Consider the following 21,069-nt stretch of genomic DNA (forward strand, 5'->3'; position numbering starts at 1 on the left):
CCTCACATCTCCAGGAGGAAATATCTATGGATAGATTTAAAACCAACTTAAAGATCTTCCTTTTTAAGGATGCTTATGATAAGTAGATGCTAGACCTCAAGAAGAAGGAAGAGCATTTCCCCCTCCTTCTGTGTTGACTTTTCTTGTCTCTCTCTCTCCTATTACAAATTGTACTTCTCTCCCAATCCTTTTGTCTCTATATGTCACCTAAGTCTTATTGTCCTAATGTTTTGCCCTTTGAGTTTAATAGTTATGATCTTGTACACCGCTTAGACAATTTTTTAAGCGGTATACCAAATTTTAAATAAAACTTGGAAACAACCTCTGGCAATGCATTCTAGAGCTTAACTATTCTCTGAGTGAAAACATTTTTCCTCTATTGGTTTTAAAAGTATTTCCCTGTAACTTCATCGAGTGTCCCCTAGTCTTTGTAAATTTTGACAGAGTGAAAAATCGATCCACTTGTACCCATCAAAGGTCATCATATTTAGAGTGAGCCATGTATTTTCCTGATTTCTAGGAGGTCATGCTTGAGATGCCTGATATGTCGAGAGATGTTTTAGAGGGTACGAACTTGTCATAACTAGACATCCTCTGGACAAGAGACTTCATTTAGAAGGACATATAGAAGGTGTAATTCAAGATTTTTAGCTCATGAGAATGGAGCCCTGGAACACTCTGCAAACAAACTTATCTAGTTTACTGCCCTCTTTGCCAAGGGGAGCACTAGCATAGGTTCTAGAGATGTGCACTTTTTTTAAAGAAAGGAATCCACTTCTAACGAGTGGTATGGTAGTTGGTGGTGTGTCGAACCGCAGGACAGACTGAACTTGTAAAGGGAAACTAACCTCTTGGAACAACTGGTATATTAGGAAGGATTCACAGTATTTTGAGCATAGGTCTCTTCATAAGGTGATGTAGAAGAACATTCAGGCGAGTGTATGGGGCAACTCGCATTGTAGTCAGGTGCTTCTCTGAATAATTCTGCAGGTGGGATCTGTTTTCAGAGCTTCCGATACCTGATTGGAAGATCCTGCCCATTTGGTCGTAGATAAAACTTCAAGTTTCAAGTTTATTAAAAAATTTATAATACCGCTTAAAATTCAAAATTTCTAGCGGTGTACAATGAAAAAAAAATTCCATAAAAAACAAATTGAAATTAGAAATACTAAACAATCCAGGGTAGGTTAATAAGACACATAATCAAGACATATAAATTTACTTCACACCAATGGGGAAATAAAGGGCAAGAACTACAATCTTTAAAGAAAAGAGCACAGTAAGAGGAAAAAAACAATAGTTGAGGGAAAAAAGCTATAAAGCTTTGTTTTGGTCCTTAAAAGGACAGTTATTGTCCAAAAGCATCCTGGATCAAGAATGTTTTGAATTTTGATTTTAAATTGATTTATACACGGATTCGATGCATAAGTGATTAGGCAGCGAGTTCCAAAGAGAAGGTGCAGTGACAGCGAAATTATTAGATTCTCAGTGTGTTGATTGATTTTAGTGATGGTACAACAAGGAGATTCTGTGACATTGAACGAAGCGATTTAGAAGGACTATAAGGAATTAAGTCTATCAATGAACTCTGGTTGATTGTTTGAACCATATTGCAAAGATTAAAAGTAGGATTTTGTAACTGATTCTAGTTCAACAGGTAGCCAGTGTGTGTTGAACAAAAGAGGTGAAACGTGATCATGTTTCTTAGCATTACAGAAAAGTTTGATAGCTGTGTTCTGCACTATCTGAAGGCGTCTTATTTCCTTTTTTAGTAATGCCCTTATAAAGAAATGCCCTATACAAGAAATTACCAGAGAGTGGATCAATATAGTCAAGGAAGCTGGTTCTAGTAATTTTGAGAGAGAACGAATCATTCTAAGACGATAAAAGCATTTCTGGACAATGGTACTAATATGATAGTGGTAGGAAAATTTACCGTCAAATGGTGACTCCTAACAGCTTTAAAGTGGGTACAACTTTGATTGGTAGAGATTCAAGTTTCAAGGGGGCCTGAAGGGTTAATCCGTCTTTGAAAGGAAAGATCATTAATTTTGATTTATTGATGTTAAGGGACAGCCTGTTTGAATCTAACCATGTTTTTTTTTTTTTTTTTGTGTTCAAAATATTTTATTGGTTTTAAGTAAGTATACAAATGTATGGAACAGTAATAACAATTTTAATTTTTTCTAGTTTTCTGGTTGATGGATGCTACATCCTCTATGTTATAAGATCAATGGGATGGATTAACTGCACATCATCAACGTACGCAAATAGTGGTAAAAGCCAATAGACTGGCCCACAGTTAGAAGAGGGGGACATGAAGATGTTAAAAAGCAGAATTCCATGCTTATTTGTGAAAGGCTCAGACAATGTACCATTAAAAAATGACCTTAGATGATCTTTCTGAGAAATAAGAAATGAACCAATCCATAACTTGACCTGTTATATAAATTTCAATGAAGGCGTGTTAATAACAGATGATGATCAATGGTATCAAATGCAGAGGAAAGAATCCAAGAAAAATGAGAATAACTGACTGATGATAGTCAAGATAGGTAGAGTATTTTTGTAGTTAGGCCTATAAGAGAGAGTTCTAGTAGAAATGGTGAATGACGAAAAACCAGTTTGTTGGGATGTAAAACCATTGTTTTTTATTCAATGAAATCAGAAATTTGATGAAAAAACAATTTTTTCAGTAAGTTTAGCCATGAAAGGTATGTTAGCTATAGGTCAATAGTTTGACATATCTTGAGTACTAGTTTTATGGTCCTTGATGATTGGATAAATAATTGATTGTTTCCAGATTTGGGGTAAGGATCCTAATGATAAACTAGAACTGACCAAGTCTGTGATGTAGGGACTGAAAATAGAAAAGAATCGTTTTAAGAAAAAAGGAGGGATAACTTCTGTGCTGGTCCCTTTTATATTAAGTGAGTTATGACATCTTTGAATTTCCTGCAGAGCTGGGAGAATGAACTGAGAGCATTTAGAGAAAGACAAATTTGTAGAAGTATTTGTATCAGTGAAATCTTTAGAATAGAAAGAGATAGTAATCTGCAAAGAGGAGTCCTCTAATGCTTTGGACTTTATCAATAAAGTGAGTGGCGAGGGCTTGGGCCGATGCGAATGATCTTGTTTCTTTTTTCTTTGTTGTAAGAGATTTAACTATTGCATATAATGTAGAAGTATTTTTGACTTCTTAATTTGTTTAGAATGGTATTCTTTTTGGTTCTGTTTATTTTGGACCTTTAGTATTCAGAACAGGCTGCAGGGCTAGAGTCTGATCAGGCAATAAAGCTGAATCTGAAAGACTGGCATTAGAGAATTCATTATTGTAGTCAGACCTGCTAGAAAAAGGAAAAGATAAGTCAGAATCATAGTCCTCATCATAATGCCCCGTATACCTGGAACGGTGGCGGAAGTAACGAGGGGAGCAGGACGTCTGGTTGCACTATAATGTCTAGCAATAGAGTTGCAACCTCGGGGGATGGGGTGGGAGTTGACATGGATGCCATGAAGGCCATCGAGAGGAGTGTTGAGAGTCTGAAGTTAACGCTCCACTCCCAATGATGATGCAACCATAGATGCAGGTGTGATAGGCCTGTCAATGCCTTCATTAGCATATATAATGCAAGTGCAGGAGTCTGAGAGCGGCAGTCTGTGGTATCTTGCTTACCTTACTTGGACCCAGTCGAGGCTAGGGGTGTGTTAACAGTAGTTAGTACAGCGTGTGACTGCAGTAGATCAGCTAGCCCATTCCACAGCAGCATAGTCAGATAATCTTGGAGAGCAGGGGCCTGTACGGTAGTTGGTACATATGGCACCTCTTGTGGAACACTTGTACAGTTGGCGGCACAGAACACACTTGCTGATGTAGAGATAGCGCTTTTATGTAGGTGGTATAAAATGGGCATTCCTGCTGTGAAGATAGTGCTTGCTATATATTTAGTCCAGCAATTTTCCACTTTCCTCATTCCGTGTTTTTCAGATGGAACGACAAAAGTGGGAAAATCACTGGACTGTGTATTGCCCTCGATAGAGACTGCCCCATCTTTGTTGGTTGGGCTGGGAACTTTTAAGCGGCCCCCTCATAGGACGACCTATGCAAATAGAGGAGATGAGCTGCTGCAGGATATGTCAGGGCAGGAGGGCTCACAGACCTTACGCTGAATTCTGGTAAACATAGAACTATATAAAAATTATGGCAGATAAAGACCGTAAAGGCAATTTCATAAATAAGTGCCAAGGGTTAGGCACCAAATACCAATGTATGATACAGAATAGTAAGATATATGTGGGTAATAAGTGTTGCAAATCAGCATTTACACGCATATATGGTTGGCACTATTCTGTAACATATTTTGGCATTGCTGTTTCTGCATATGTATGAGGGGGCATACATGAGGGCAAAGCATGGGCAGGATCCCCAGATTTGTGCATAATTTACAGAATAATGTACGATGCATGCAAAATTGCCTCATGATGTCCATGATCTCTTAGTGATCACTGCTTCAAATTAGCACACGACTCCCTCCCTATTCCTATATTCTATAACAGAACATACCCATGTATTTGCTGTTATAAAATACTCTTTCTTGGGTCATTTCTTTGCGCCCTTTGTAGAATTGTCTCCCTAAAGGCCTATCCAGTCTGTCCATCCATACCATCTACAAGGAATTGCTGCTGCTTTTCAGGACTGATGAGGTGTGTATGGGGGGGGGGTCTACCCAGGAGAGGGGAAAATCTGGGTGAGGTGATTGGGGAGGAGGAGGAAAGGTCACCCATTCCCTCTTTATTTTCTATGATTCAAATTAAATGTACAGCAGTGGTATTACCAATGTGATCCAAGTAATAAAATAGATCAGAATTTTGGCAAAAGAATAGAGAAAGTACTTTGGAGTATGTGTATTATTCCTGCCTGTGCAGGTTCATCTTTACCTGTCTTTCCAGCTGAGCTTCCAGCTTTTGAATTGCATCCTCTTTCTCCTGCACAACACTGGTCAGTTCCTGGAATTTCTTGTACAAAGAATTCTCAGATTCACTGGTCTTGACGTCAGACAATTTCAGTTTTTCTTCCATGACTCTCACCTGAAAGAACAGCCTCACAATTAGACATGCAGAGGCAAATTATCCGAAGGTGACCTAACTGGCACTCTGGCCTATTTTTTTTAGCCCACCCAGCTATAGCTTATTTTCACATACAAGGTTTCCCTGCACATTGTGTCTGAATATCATCAACTTATGTGATTAAACATACATTGGCTGGAGTAGGTAGTGGCTGGCTGTGGGGAGGCAGAAAGGGTATTATTGGGGGAGGGGTACAGAGTGTATGTTGCAGGAAAGTAGTAATGAGAAGAGATGGGGATGAGGAAAATGTTTATGGGAGGGATATAGGAAGTGAGACTCTGGGTGGAGGAGAAGTAAAAGAACATGTGTGTTGATGCGGGGTTGGTATGAGAATGTGCATATTTAATGTGAGGAAGCAAGAAAATGTATCTGTATTTGTGAGGGGAATGTATGTGGTGGGGGACATGAGTATGTATATGAGTGTATCTCAGGCTTTTCTGAATTCAGTCACTATTTTTATCCAAAGATGTATACTTAATTACATATCCAATTAAACTTTTTAGCTTCAGGACCATCAGAAGTGAAATTCTCAAAGCAGTATCAATGAGCAGTATTAATTTACCATAGTTCTTCATTGGCCCAACTTCTTACAATATTTTGAAAACTCTTCATTAATCAATACTCATTTTTTGTTACTCATATTCTTATTTCTTAATAACTAATTGTTAATACCCATTATATATTAGACAAGGTCAATTCATTAAACAAATTCATCAGTGACTGAATTTCATTGCACTTATCTTAATTCACATTAGGGAAGTGTAGTCAGCCGACACATATTCATGTTTTGCCTACATAGGCTGTTTCAAGGCAATCCAGAAGCCTTACCTCCGATACAAAATGCAAGCAAGTCAGAGGGAAGGCTTTGGGTCAGCTGCCTGTGGTGGCCTGTGGCTACTGGGTGGCCAGCCTGAACACATACTAGTTGGGCCCTGTCTAATAACACTGTAGATTGCATGTCCTGATTGTAAAACCGCTTAGATAACCTTGATAGGCGGTATATAAAATCCTAATAAACTTGAAACTTAAGTTTACTGCATTGGGAGTAATATTTTTTTCTTTTTAACACATGCTTTAGAACAGTGTTTTTCAACCTTTTTATACCCATGGACCGGCAGAAATAAAATAATTATTTTGTGGACCGGCAAACTACTAGGACTAAAATTTAAAAACCCTGTTTCCACCCCATCTCCGCGAACTCGGTCACCTCAGTAACGATAGGAAAATAGACAAATATAGTGCAAAATATAGACAGCAGATATAAATTCTCAAAACTGACATGTTTTGATCACTAAATTGAAAATAAAATCATTTTTTCTACCTTTGCTGTCTGGTGATTTCATGAGTCTCTGGTTGCGTTTCCTTCTGTCTATGTATCCTTTCTTTCATTTCTTTCTTTCTGCACTCAGGCCCAAGAATTGTCCCTTTCTATTCCCTCCCTCTTTCCTTCCTATGTCCTTAGTGCCCCCGGTGCCTCCTTCCCATGTCTTTAGTGCCCCTAGTGCCTCCTTCTCATGTTTTTAGTGCCCCCTTTCCATGTCTTTAGTGCCCCAGTGCCTCCTTCCCATGTCCTTAGTGCCCCTTCCTGTCTTTAGTGCCCCCAGTGCCTCCTTCCCATGTCCTTAGTGCCCCTTCCTGTCTTTAGTGCCCCCAGTGCCTCCTTCCTATGTCCCTCTCACTGCCTTCCACACTTTGTCCCACCCCACCCCAAAGCCAGCCTGCCTGCCTGTCTACCTTCTTCCCTTCCTGCCGCGCAAAAAAAAAAAAAAAAGACTCCCTCTTCCTTTCCCCAGGTCGGCTACTATCTTACCGCCCTACTGCTGCTACTGCTAAAGCCGACAGGAAGTCTTCTTTCTGACGTCAATGAGGATGTTCTGGGCAGCCAGGCAGCAATTGGCTGGCCCAAAACATCCTCTCCGACGTCAGAAATGACGTCGGAAAGAAGACTTCCTGTCGGCTTTAGCAGCAGCAGGGCGGTAAGATAGCAGCCTTTAATCTTGCCGGTCCTGTGTGGACTGGCAGAAATTTCCTGCGGACCGGCTCCGGTCCACGGACCGGCAGTTGAAGAACAGTGCTTTAGAATACTTTAACACATGATTCTCACATACTGCTTACTGTATCTAGCCCTGACTTGTCTATCTCGGATGCTTTTTCTTACGTTCAGCCCCCTCCACCCACTATAAGCAGTTTCCTTTACTTTCCTCTCCTTCCCCCTGTTATTTTTTGCAAAGTTACCTCCTTCTCACTTCCTTGTGCTTCCTTTCTTCTTTTGTTCTTCTATCTCCCATTCCCTGTGCAACACTTTGTTTATCCCTTCCACAATCCGCTGATTAAACTTGAACTGAATGAAATGGGAGTTCTGTTCTCAGGGTTAACCCCTCCCCCCCTAAGCTTTGAGGTCTCAGTACTAGTTTAATCAGCTGACCAGTGGAGCATGATTGCTGTTCTAAATCTGTGGGGAGGAAGACTAGCAGCAACTGTTGTGGGGAGGAAGACAGACAAGAATTGCAGATTTCATAGTACAGAATGACATGGGGACGTTTACTGCGGTAAACCGTGTCACCGCAGTAAATCCGCAGGAATGGAGACATTTGCAACTGGTTTACCGCAGGAATGGGGACAAGACCTTTTAGTGCCCTGTGGGAGTGGTGAAAAGTCTTGCTCCTGTGGTAAAAAAAAAAAAAATTGCACCTGTGTCAGACTCGGCATCTCCTCCCTAGTTCCTCTTGCACCTATTTTACCTTCAGGAGCCAGCCATGCCACAATGAAGACAGAAGGAAACCAAAACCAAAGCCTGAAACCAATGTGATTTGAAGAATAAAATTACTAGACAACAAAAGGTAGAAAAAAAATTAATTTATTTTATATTTTGTGATTAGAATATTTCAGATTTGAAATATGTATCCTTCTAGAGCTGGTATCACACATAACTGGGGCCTGCAAAGCCCAGGCTGTGATTCTTTGGCTTCCAGCTAGCTTAGGGATCTCTCTCTGACCAAGAAGCAGTTGCCCTAGTTGCACTCCCCCTAAAACTATTCCTGCCATGTGTGACCGAAGTATTCTGTTAGCTTGATTTTTCTATGTAGCATTCTGTAGTAATTTGGTTTGTTCAGTTTTCACAATAGTGGAGAGGATATTTGTAACAGGGAGGGAGACAGGGGTTTTGTTGATCCTTGCTGTGTATTATTTATGTTTATAAAATGACAACTGTTCAGAATATTGTCTCTTTTTATACTTTAATAAAATAAGTTCAGTAATAAAATCATAACTATTCAAGGCTTGTGCAGATGGGATCTGACAGTTTGCAGGGCAGGGGTGGGGACAGGGACCAAGCTTGTGTGGTTGGGGACCGAGTTCACAGGGACGGGGCGGGGACGGAGACCGAGCTCATGGGGAGGGGGAGGGAAATGATGATAAATTTTTCCCTGTCATTCTCTATTTCATAGTACACAAATATAATTTAGAGAAAGAAAATCACTCTACATTTTCTCCTCTTCATGAACCAGAGCAGGAAGTGCTAATGTCTCTGCGCTGCAGTTCTTGTTCCCCCTACCACCACTTAGTGGATCTCATCACATGTATCTAGAGAGGAGTGATTTGTATTGTCCTCGACACCCCAATCATTTTGAAATGTTGGCACCTATGGCGCTCATTTTCAAAAAAGAAAAATGTCTCAAAATGGCACAAAGCTCTAGATGATGTTTTTCACTGCAAAATGTCTAAGTTGTGATTTTTGGAAATTAGATTCGAGACAGATTTCTCAACAGTTTGTCAAATCAAAAGGGGTTGGGACTTGGGCAGGCTGAGAATTTCGGACTTTTTCTCTGGAAAAATGGAGCAAAATAAAAATGTCTTGAGTGAAAATTGAGACTTTTTATTTGGGCCTGTTTCAATCATGACTAGGTCACAGAAAGGTGCCCTAACTCAGTGGCTTAGTAAGGGAGTGGGGTGAGGGGGTGGACTGCCCTGGGCACTATCTTCATGGGGGAGCCGGCACTTCTCTGCCACCTCCCCAAATATGCCATGCTTGTGCCCTCCCTTCTCTCCCCCTGTACCTCTTTAAATCTTCGCCAAAATGAGCAACTTCTCTGGCCTGCTGCTTGCACCAGCCTGACTCCCCTCTGAAATCACTTCCTGGTCGCGAGGCCATGAAGTGACATCAGATGAACGCCAATGCTGACAGCAGACTCTGTGACTCAGTGACAATTCCTATTAGAGCAGCAAGCTGATCCCAGGAGTAGGCTAGTGGTCAGTGCAATGGACTGTAAAGAAAAGGTACCCAGGTTCATATCCCACTCTAAATAGTATACTTGTGTTGGAAATTGTGAGTCTTCCAAACCCCACAAAATACCAACTATGCCTATGGATAGGAGACAACTGCAGACCCGAGGGCTTTTTAGGGCTGTCAACACCTGCTCTGCCCCGTGCTCCTCCCTTGTTCCATCCAATGCTCCACCCTGTCTCTTGTTATACCTACTGTTTCACCCTTTCCCCTACCCACGCCTCTTCAACTAAATGTCCACAATAGTTACCATCTTAGAAGAAAAAACCTTCCCTCCTGTGGAATTAAATATTTATTTGCAAATAGCAATTTTTTAAAAACTATGCCACTTCCCCAGCCCCTCCTCTTCAATGTCCACAATCCAACTTGCAGTAATGGTGCCAAATGACCAAAGGCATCTCTTCCTCCCCCCCACCCTTCATCCTCATATCCATCATTTCTCTCTTTCTTTCCTCCTCTGTGATCCAACATCTTTTTCTTTCCCTCCCTCCACTCTTGGTTCGATCATTTCTCTCTATTTCTTCCCCACTTCCTCTCCAACCCATTCTGAGTCCTCCATTTCATCCTCTTCCTTCTCTCTTCCAGGTCTACTACTTCTTTCTTCTCTCTTCCCCCTCATCCCTTGGTCCACCATTTCTCTCTCTTTTTTCCCTCCCTCCCTCCCTCCTCTCCCCCATGGATCCATCATTTCTCTCTTTCTTCCCTTCCTCCTTCTCTCCACCACCGAGTCCTTCTCTATCTTTCTTCCCTCCCCTGGGTCCACCATTTATCTTTCTTTCCTCTTTCCCCTCCATCATTTCACTCTCTCTTCTTACCTCCCTTCTACCCTCCAGATCCATTATTTCTCACTTTCTTCCCTCCCCTCCCCCTTGGTCTATCATTTCTCTCTCTCCACCCATCACTTTTCTCTTTCTTCCCTTCCCTCTACCCCACTGTGTACATCATTTCTCTTTCTTCTTCCCTTGCCCCAAGTCCATCATTTTACTCTGTTCCCTCCTTCACTCTCCCAAGTGCATAACTTCTCTCTTTCTTCACCTCCATCATCTTTCCCTCTTTCTTTCTCTCCACCCTCTACCCCAGTCAACCTTAAACGGTGTTGTCTTCCATGAGGTTTCCGGCAATGCAGGAATTCAGAAATGCTGATGGATGTCTGCTTGAAGCTTCTCTTCTGATGCAGACTGCCCCTCTGACAGAACTTCCAGTTTACCTGGGGGCAGTTTGTGTCAGATGAGAGGCTCTAAGCAGGCTGCCAGCAGCTGGATCATGGAAACAGGGGTAGATAGAGAGAAGCACTGGGCTGTCCACTTCAGTCTGCCCCGAGGGCAGGGCAGTGCAAGGAAAAAAAAACAGCTTTCAACTTCTGGTTTGAAGGGTCTAACGGCAGCTGGCCTGGCCTTTCAAAAACCAGTGGACAACCCTAGGTCTTTTGTAGTGGTGTATAGTTAGGTTCAGTAGAATTTTAGGTGTTCCTGAAGTGTACACAATAAAATAAGGGTGTTAAGATAGGATTTGTACCTTTTTTGTGAAGTCCACTGCACTGACCACTAGGCTGTCCTTTTGCTCTGCTGGGATATCTTGAGGTTAGTTTACTAGGAATGGTGCCACATACCTATGGCTTCCTATACACCCTATGGCTTCCTTTTAAGCATTTTTTCCACGATATTTCTTTTTTATGGGGGTGGGGAGGGGAATGGTAACTAAAGAAATATGTAAGTACTGAGCACAAAAATGTCTGGAAATTAGTGATTTTTGAAGCAAAAAAAAATAGACATTTTCCATTTCAAAAATTGCAATGTTCATTGATGAACATTTTAGACGTGTTCACCAAAAACATCTACAAATAGACTTGGATATCATCTCAAAAACGCTTCTTTCTCATATCCAGATAACAGAGGCAATGGAGGAGACAGAAGCAGCAATGCATTAGAAACAAGCATTTCCCAGTAACTGCTCTCTCTGTTCAGCTGTTGCTGTTCTAGCACATTCTCAAAGTGCTGGAAAGGCAGAGAGGTGCTTGCAGGATGGCATCATCAGTATGCCATACAAATCTTATCATAACAGGGGATGGTGCAGATGAGTTTTGAGAGGGGGGGGGGGGTTTCTTGAAGCAGCCTAGCGGCGAAACATGTCAATGTGACAGGTCCCCTTCCCGATGTGATAAGAACATTAAAAGAAAAAAGAAAAAGTCAAATATTTAAGATAAGTTTTTAATTACTAAGTTATTAAGACTATTATTAACTACTAAGTTATTAAGACTAAGACTAAGCACTTTTAGCACTTTAACTAAACAAATAAAATAGTTTAAAAAATGAGAAAACTACTAGTGGGCTACTGAAGAAGCCATAGCCAAAAAGTGGGGAACCACGGATAATGTGGTGACCGATTGGCATGTCTGAAGCCCAAAGAAGACACCTACAAGAGTTTTTTCAGAAAAAATGGTGGTGGTCATTGATCCGAGTTTTGGTTGATGTAGTAGCTGTCAAGGCCATATATATGACTGAGGCATTCACATACAAATATGTTGAAGTTTACTTCACTTTTTTATGGTACAGCACTGGAGTTCTCAACTGTAGCACCAAATAGTAACACGGTTGAAAAGCGGATGGGTAAAGACTTACTGCCAGTACGACAAACAATAGCTAGTGCAAGTTACGAGTGGAGATTGGTTCCTGAAAAAGCTCCTAGAGATGTGAAACGGGGAAGCTCCGTTGGCCTTTAATCTTCAGCTCAAGCTAAGTACTGTACTCGTTCTATCGGTTTATATATTACAAAATGAAAGAATTGGGACAGATGAAAATTTTAAGTTAAATTAACAAAAACAGCAATTCCATTCATAACTCTACCTAATAGGGTTTTTTTTCAGACTAATGATAGCTCACGCAGAAGTGACTGAATAAGTTTAATCTAATGTTCAGAACCTTGAAGTCTTTTCCTCCCATAGTTGAGAACTCCAGTGCTGTACCATAAAAAGTGAAATATAAAAGTGAAGTAAGCTTCAACGAATGCCCATAAGATTTGTATTGGATAATCTGGGTTAGATGCATTTGAAAGAGGATTGTTATTTTGTTATCATCAGTATGCCCACAACTGTATTGTAGCATACTACAATGGCATAGCATAGTACACAACTCAAGGACATGAGGCAGCTTTAAGGGAGGGGGTGTGGATGATATTAATTTTTCAGGGGAGCCAAAACACCTTCTGGTGCTGGCAAAACCTTTGGCAAAAAGAGCAAATGAAGTGCTTTATTGTTCCTTGTTTATACGAGTACAAACCCAGCATTTGTTACAGAACTCTATGTGCTGCAGGAAACTGGGTGTTCAGAACCTGCTTTTTATTTTATTCTGCATTATAAATTTATTCTCATCATTTTAAGTTCAAACATTTTTTATTGAAGGAACAAAGTAACAATACATTCATATTATGCAGAAAGATATATAGAAGCTACTCCCATGGCAACAGAAGTACTGAACTTGATGGCACAATGGATGACTGAATTCAGACTGAAGCTTAACTCAGAAAAAACAAAATTCTTTGTAGCTTCATCACAACCACTTGATACAAAAACTCAATTGTGCATCAATAATCTCAGTTACCCTATTCAACATACTATGAAAGTTCTGGGTTTAATACTGGACCAGGGCCTAACCATGAAAGACCAGGTGGACTCTCTGGTTAAAAAAGATTTCTTCACTCTCTGGAAGCTTCGGTCCATCAGAGCATACTTTGATGCTTCATCATTCAGAATTCTAGTTCAATCCCTTATATTGAGCCAACTTGACTACTGTAACATCACCTATCTAGCAATTTCCCAGAAGAACTTGCAATGATTACAACTGGTGCAAAATGCAGCAGTCAGACTAATTTTTGGGTTGAAGAAATTTGACCATGTATCATCTCCTTCTTACCGACTCCTGCATTGGTTGCCGATGGAGGCATGTGTGAAGTTTAAGTTTGGATGTTTCTGCTTTAAGGCATTGTTCGGCTTAGCCCCTAAATATATAACGGACCTTTTCTCCTTCCCAACCAACAAACATAAGAGAAGCTCACACTTGAATTTTGTATCTCCACTGGTTAAAGGATGTAAATTCAAAAGTCACCACCAACATCTTCTCTCATATCAAGCAGCATTATGGGGTAAAGACCTGGAACAATTAATTATGCTAGCTAATACTTACGGGGAATTTAGGAAACACCTAAAAGCATATCTGTTCCTGAACTACTTCAGCAACTGATTTATACAATCACTCCCACTTAACTGATCCCTAGAACCACGATTTACTAGTATTAACTTATCAATTCCACTCAATTTGTACTATTTTTAATCATTGTAAACCGCATAGAACTTCACGGTCCTGCGGTATATAAACTGTTATTATTATTATTATTAAAGATATTCCTTACAAAAATTTTTACCAATTTAAAATTCCAATCCATATAATATGTAAAATATTATCATAAATACTATCATTCCTCCAAACATTCTATTTAACAAACCATAATTCCCCAATATTACCCCCTCCCTTCTCCCTCCCCCCCCCCCTACCCCCCTCCGTTCAACCCATTCCCCCTTCCCATCATCCCATCCCCTCCATCCCATTTTCCCTTCCCACCCAAGATGAAAGGTGACAAAACAGCCAAGTTTTGGAATACAATGAAAGCAACTACAGCTTCAATATATTTCATTAAGAATTAAACTGCTTGCTCTAAGTGAAAGTTTTTGAATATAGGGATCCCAAGTCTTCATAAAAAGACAAGCTTGTCTAAGAGATCGACGAACTTCCCAGACCTCAAATAAAAGCAACTGGTTCCTCCAATGCCCAAAACGTGGAGATTATTTCTATAACCAATATTGTATAATACATGTATGCCCAATCATACATGCCTTCTGAAATAAAAGACATCTCCCTAGACCAAATACCCCACAAGCAGTTGCCTTACCATAAAGTACACCCCTTGGAGAACCCACAACAGGACTATCCCATAATGAACCCAAATATAATAGGATGGCTGACCAGAAAGACTTAGTTAAAGGACACAGCCAAAGAGCATGAGATAATGTCCTAAGATCTTTATCAAATTTAATACAAATTGGGGAATTTACCAAACCCGCATGAAAAGCTTGAATTTGGGAGAAATAGGCCCTTTGTAAAACTCTATGGGGCTCATAATCAAAACAGAAAAATGTCTAAAAACGGCCTAAATCAGCACTTGGACGATCAGTAACAAAAAACGTCCAAGTCCCGATAATCGAACAGGGTTTTAGACGTATTTAAAAACGACTTAGGCCTTCACAGTGCTGCTGAATGACCAGAGCCAAAAGGGGCGTTTTAAGAGGAGTGGTGAGGGCGGGATTAGGGCAGGTCGTGGGACGTCCTAGACTTAGTCGTACTGCATATATAACCGAAGGTTTTACAACACTGCCTAGACAGAACTTAGACGGTGTGACTTAGGCCATCTAAAACCAGGTCTAAGTCCACAAAAGGTATCCAAAGTGACCAGATAAGCACTGCAGACACAAAGTACAGACCCCCACACACAGCCCCAGTGATCACTGACCCCCCCCCCATAAAAAAACTTAATAACAACTTTATATATCTGCTTCCAGAACATCAGCACCTGGCAGCCTGGCATAGGAAAGCCTAGAATGCTGCACAGAGGTGGCTTAAGTGGTCTTGGGAGTGGGTTAGTGAACTATGGAGAGGAGGACACAGGCCCATAAGCCACTCTAATCACTGCATTCATGGAGAAACATATGCACCCCCCAAAAAAATAAACTAGTAATTGCAGTTCTTAATTTCCGCCAATCTCTACTTGTTAAATCCAGAGGAAGCATTTAAAGTATATAATCACTTGGGGAAAAGAACCATTTTAAAAGAGCTATACCCTGGGATAAAGGTAAAGACTGCCACTTTAGCAATTGCTGTCTTGTATGATTTAGTAAATCTGGAATATTAGATTTATATAAAAATTTAGGGTCTACTGATATATGGATACCCAAATATTTAAATTGGCACTCCATCCATCTTAGTGGAAAATTAGAACCCCATTGTATACGCAAATTATCATTTGTAGCAATAGCTTCTGATTTATCCATATTTAATTTAAATCCTGAAAAATCACCATATTCAACAAAACTTTCCAATAAAGTAGGTAATGATAATCTAGGATTTGTTAAATGAACTAAAATATCATCTGCAAAAGCAGCAATTTTAAAAGTAGAAGCCCTTATATCCACTTCAATAATATCTGGATTAGAAAGAATTTCATGAATCAATAGGTCCAAAGAAAGATAAAAAGTAATAGGAAACAGGGGCATCCTTGCCTCGTCCCTTCACTCACATTAAAAAATTCTGAATGACATCCATTAACAAATACTCTAGCCTGTATATCCGAGTAAGGGGCCTTATAGTTTCCTGAAAATATCATGTAATACCATATTTAGTCAAGACTGCAAATAGAAATTCCCATTTAACCCTATCAAATGCTTTCTCTGCGTCAAAACTATTCAACAACGAAGGCAAATTCTTATGACGTACCCACTCCAAAGAATATAAAATTAAACGAATATTCTTAACTGCTTTTCTTCCTCTTACAAACCCTACTTGAGGCTCGGCAATCAAATCAGGTAATAATTTTGCCAATCTATTAGCTAAGATCTTAACCAACAATTTAGCTTCATAACAAAGAAGAGATATTGGTCTGTAAGATTCCGCCCTATTAGGATCTTTTCCTGATTTTGGAAATACTACAATTTGAGCTTGATGAAGTGTTTTTGGTAATAATTGTTCCTTAATCTGATTATTAAACATTAATACTAAAGGAGTTGCAATATTTTGCCCAATAATTTTATAAAACTCTGCTCTATAGCCAACCAAACCAGGTGCTTTACATAATGAACTTTGTTGTATAGCTAACAACAGTTCTTCTTCCCCAATAAGACGATTCAATGGATTTTTCAACCTGCCCAATACAAGGTAACCCCAAACTAGATAAATAAGTATCACTAGATAATCCTTTATCTTGACTACGAGCAAACAGAGAAGAATAATATTCCTGTTAACTTGATCTTGAACCAATTGAATTCGTGAAATTCTAGCTGGAATACATTTCCCCCTAACCAAACAAGCCAATAATGCTCCTCTCTTATTACCGTGTTTATACAATTGATATTGATAATATTTTACTGATTTAATAGTCCTTTGATGGAGTTCATTCAACTGGAGTTGTGTTGCCAATAGTTGAGAAGTATTATCCTCTGTAGGACACCTGGCATGACTACCTCTAATTTTAATAATTTGTTTTTCCAAGCGTAAAATATCTCTATCACGAGCTTTCTTTTTTTGACTTGAATATGCAATAATTTCCCCCCCCTCAATACCGCCTTTGCTGTTTCCCAAAACAGAGTAGGAGTTTCTTTATGTTGTTCATTATTTATTTGATAAGAATTCCAACACCCTAGAATATGTTCTTTAAATTTAATATCATAATACAAATCTAATGGAAATCTCCATTGAGGTATACCCAAAGTCTCAGAGATCAGGATTAACATAACCCAAACAATGGCATGATCCGATATCTCTGTTGGTCCAATACCAGTCTCTTGAATTTTTAGAAATATATCAGAGCAAAGGAGATAATTAATCCTTGAATGAGTATTGTGAGCCCTGGAACAATGAGTATAATCTCTATCCAAATCACTCTCCAGATATCCAATAAATTTAAAGAATCACAAAACAAAGGAATCCCTTTTGTGACATCCAGTCTATCCGCCGTCCGAAGCACCGGTTTGTCTATCTCTGGATTTGCCACCCTATTAGAATCACCCCCTATTAAAAATTGTAGTGAATAATTTTTTTATCATAACAATTAGGATCATATAAATTGCAAAGTAATAAATCTGCCTCATTAATCCTAACCTTTGCCACAATATATCGACCTCCAGGATCAATATGAACATGTTTCTTTTCAACAACCGGAGCTTCAATATAATCACCAACCCACCAAGCAAGAAGTTTAGAATGCTCTTGTGCTGTCAAATGTGTCTCTTGTAAAAAAGCTATAGAAGCTTTATGTCTATTTAAACTCTGCAATTATCTTTTTCCTTTTTATTGGAGAGGAAATCCTCCCCTCCCCCGCCCCCCCACATTCCAAGTAATGAATTTTAAAGCCATGTATACACTTGACCAAAAAAGATATTACATAAATTGGTAATAAAAATCCAATCAAAAGATAGGAACCATCCCAGCCACCAGTCCCCATCTAAAACAAGCACAAAAATCCTCCATTGCATCCCACATCCCATAGCAATCTAGTAAAGTCTTTTGTCACCTTCCATCCAAACCACTCTCCCAATCCCCCAATCCCCATTCCTATCCATACCACCCCCCAACCCAACCCATCTTAATAATTCCCAACCCCTGCCCATCCCCACATTCCCATCCCTTTTTACAATCTAACTTCCACCATCCCCCCTTATATTTCCACCCATAATTAATTCCCACTCCTTGACCACAGACAAACATATTGTCCAGAGTCATCTCTATGTCCCCATTCACTCCCCAAACCCGACCTTCAAGAAAATACTAATTAACATCAAAAACCCAAAAACATTAAATAATATCAAATCTTGAATATAGTATATAGTATGTGTTATGATTAATCTTCCTAACAATCCACATAAAGGAGATTAAAATTAATCATAGAGAAATAAGTATCTTTTATATTATTCAATCCTAAAATTAAAAAGAAATAATAAATGTTCAATTTAAATAATGAACTATCAATTTAATTGTAAAGAACATTCTTAAAATTATTCAAAAATAAATCCCCTATCTCATTTAAAACTATTATTTTATATTATTCTATATCAACATCAAAAATAAATAATTGCTCCAACTTAATGAAACAAAAATTCTGTCTAAATACTAAAATATCAAATTATCCTTTATAATAAAACCCTAAGCATGCATGATCACTTAAGGTTTTGTGATCCCTGGTAGAGTGCTGTGTCCTTCTGTGGCCGTATTCTATTTACGGCGTACGGTAGCTTGAAGTGCGCACGGCAGCTTGTGACAGCTGCCGGCGCGTGCAACGGCTTGCAACAGCTGCCGGTGCATGCATGCATTTGAGCGGCGGTGGCGGTTTCAAGAGGAATGGCTGGAGGGTGTCGTGCGGGTGCTGCAAGGTGTCCCATGCTGGTAAACATTCTCAAATGCTCAGGGAAGTGGAGGGGAAGAGGAGTGTGCTGGGGGGCAGACAGCAATCATGCTTTGCTCTGGGGGGGGGAAGACAGAAGGGGGCCACGAAGAAACAGGCATGGCACAACAGAAAAATACAGGCAGGCAGGGGGCTAGGGAGAGAGACAGAGAGACATTCAGAAAGAAAGACAGGGGGCCAGGGAGAGAGACAGATGCAGGGAAGAGGTGCTGCTGGACAGGGGGGGGTGGTAAAAGGAAGGGAGAAGGCCTGCTGGTGGACAGGGGGGAGCAGGGAAGAAGTGCTTCTGGATAGGGGGGAGGTAAAAGGAAGGGAGAAGGGCTGCTGCTGGACAGGGGGAGCAGGGAAGGGGTGGTGGTAGACAGCCGAGGAAAGAGAGAGACAGAAAGACAGACATAAAGCAGCCAAGGAGAGAGAGAGAAAGAAAGACAGACACACACATCTATTCTAGCACCCGTTAATGTAACATGCTTAAAGATAGTGTGATATATATACAAAAAAAGTGTTTAAAAATAAATCTCATTGTTTGTATTATGAATCTAAATTTCACTTTATGGATTTGTACAAATAGTATAGATAAATAATATACATCTTAATTCCATAAATTCACTATAAAATCTAAAATCTGATAGCAATTCATATAATATGTGTAAACCAATCTCTTAAAAATACTCCATTTTCACAATTCATTCATCCCCCAACCATACTAACACCCACTCTATAAACACAATTATTCATCCCCAAGCATACAATTACCAAATATAATATAAAATCACAAATCAAATATATTAGTCCAATAACATTATATTCCCTAAAAAGATCATAACAATTACCAGTTAAATCTCATTTTCATTGCCCTCCTCCAATAATCATTATAAAATATTATTTAATTTGATATGAGAGAGCATATTACACTATAAAATATGGGGGTAATAATAAAAAAAAAAAGTCTAAAAAGTGTCCTAAATGGCTACTTGGACGATCAAAAAGCCTGATTGTCCAAGTAGCCATAACCAAAGCTGGTTTTTAGACATATCTAAAACCAACTTAGGCCTTTCCCCTGCCTCTAGACGCACAGAGAGAAAAGAGGTGTGTTTAGAGGAGGGGAAAGGGCGGGCAGTGGGCGGGCCGATCTACACCTAGCTGTACAACAGGTATAACCAAAACAGTTAAAAGTTGCCTAGTCGGCACTTAGACCTTTTTCACTTAGACGAAATAAAACCAGGTCTAAGTGCCGAAAAACGGGTCGATGAGCTGATGGCCGTTGGCGCCATCAGTTCAGCGGCCCGGCAACCTAACCATCGCAGCAGGAGAGATGCCTCATCTCCCCTACCGCGATGCCATCACTCTTCTACCTGAACTGCCGCGTTTAGGCAGAGGAAGGCCATAATCAAAAGATGGACGTATGTTTTGGTTATGGACACTTTCCCTGCTTCTGGGTTGAACGTTTAGGGACTTAGGCCAAAAGGAGACTTAGACTTTTTTTTTTTATTTTGCCCCTCCACGTGAATAAATACCATATATTTAATTCATTTCCTATAAACCTTCAAATCTCAAAAATATTCTTATATACTATCCAAAACTTATCCCTTTAGAATTTCCTACCATTCCAATTAAAACATTGCAATTAAACCAAGCCCATAATTGATGAACTTGATGTATTATACAGCTCAAAGCAGCATTTAAATAGAAAAAACTAATGAAAGATTGCTTCCAAGTAAGAACATGAAAGTATCCAACCCAAAACACATTCATACCCGCAAACACCCATTTAATTCATTACCCAGTCAAACACCCTAAGTAGCGCCTTTGATTTGGTAGATCACACCAAATTATTGGCTTGTTTGGATGCTTTTGGCCTACAGGGTAATGTTCTCCTGTGGTTTAAAGGGTTTTTAGAATTCAGACAATATAAGGTCAAGTTTAATAACCAGTTTTCCTTTAATTGGAAAAAGCCGAGAGGTGTACCCCAGGGTTCCCCACTCTCACCCACATTATTTAAAGTATAGCTCTCCTCCTTGGGCTACAGTTTGAGTAACCTAGGTATAGAACTGTTCAGCTATGCCAACGATATTACAATTGTTATACCTTGTGCTACAGTTCTATCTTAAATCTCTCACAAAATTGAGTCTGTGTTGCAATTGATGAACTCTTGGATGCAGGATCATATAAACCCTGATAAGTCAAAGTTTTTTGTTGTGTCGCCACATAAGATTATTCATGAGCCATCGATTAGTATAAATTCTACCTTGTATACAATTCAAACAACAATTAAAATATTGGGAGTTATTTTGGACCAGCATCTGACTATGAAAAAACAAATAGATGCTGTGGTACATAAGAGTTATTACACGCAATGGAAACTGCATACCATTAAACCTTTTTTTTTTTTAGTTTTCAGCTTTTAAACTTCTGGTACAATCTTTATTATTGAGTCTTTT

General features: G+C 39.6%; 1 protein-coding gene across 5 annotated transcripts in view; it reads right to left on the minus strand.

Annotated features, from left to right (window-relative positions):
- The window catches only part of PLEKHH1 (pleckstrin homology, MyTH4 and FERM domain containing H1), a 288,947-nt gene that overhangs the window by 153,790 nt on the left and 114,088 nt on the right, over positions 1-21,069 (minus strand). For all 5 annotated transcript variants that reach the window (XM_033951458.1, XM_033951455.1, XM_033951456.1 and 2 more), the window contains one exon: positions 4,939-5,088. In XM_033951458.1, the coding sequence (XP_033807349.1) occupies positions 4,939-5,088 (150 nt within the window). The remainder of the gene's footprint in view (positions 1-4,938; positions 5,089-21,069) is intronic.

The sequence above is a fragment of the Geotrypetes seraphini genome, chromosome 7, assembly GCF_902459505.1.
Source record: "Geotrypetes seraphini chromosome 7, aGeoSer1.1, whole genome shotgun sequence".
Classification (NCBI taxonomy): Eukaryota; Metazoa; Chordata; class Amphibia; order Gymnophiona; family Dermophiidae; genus Geotrypetes; species Geotrypetes seraphini.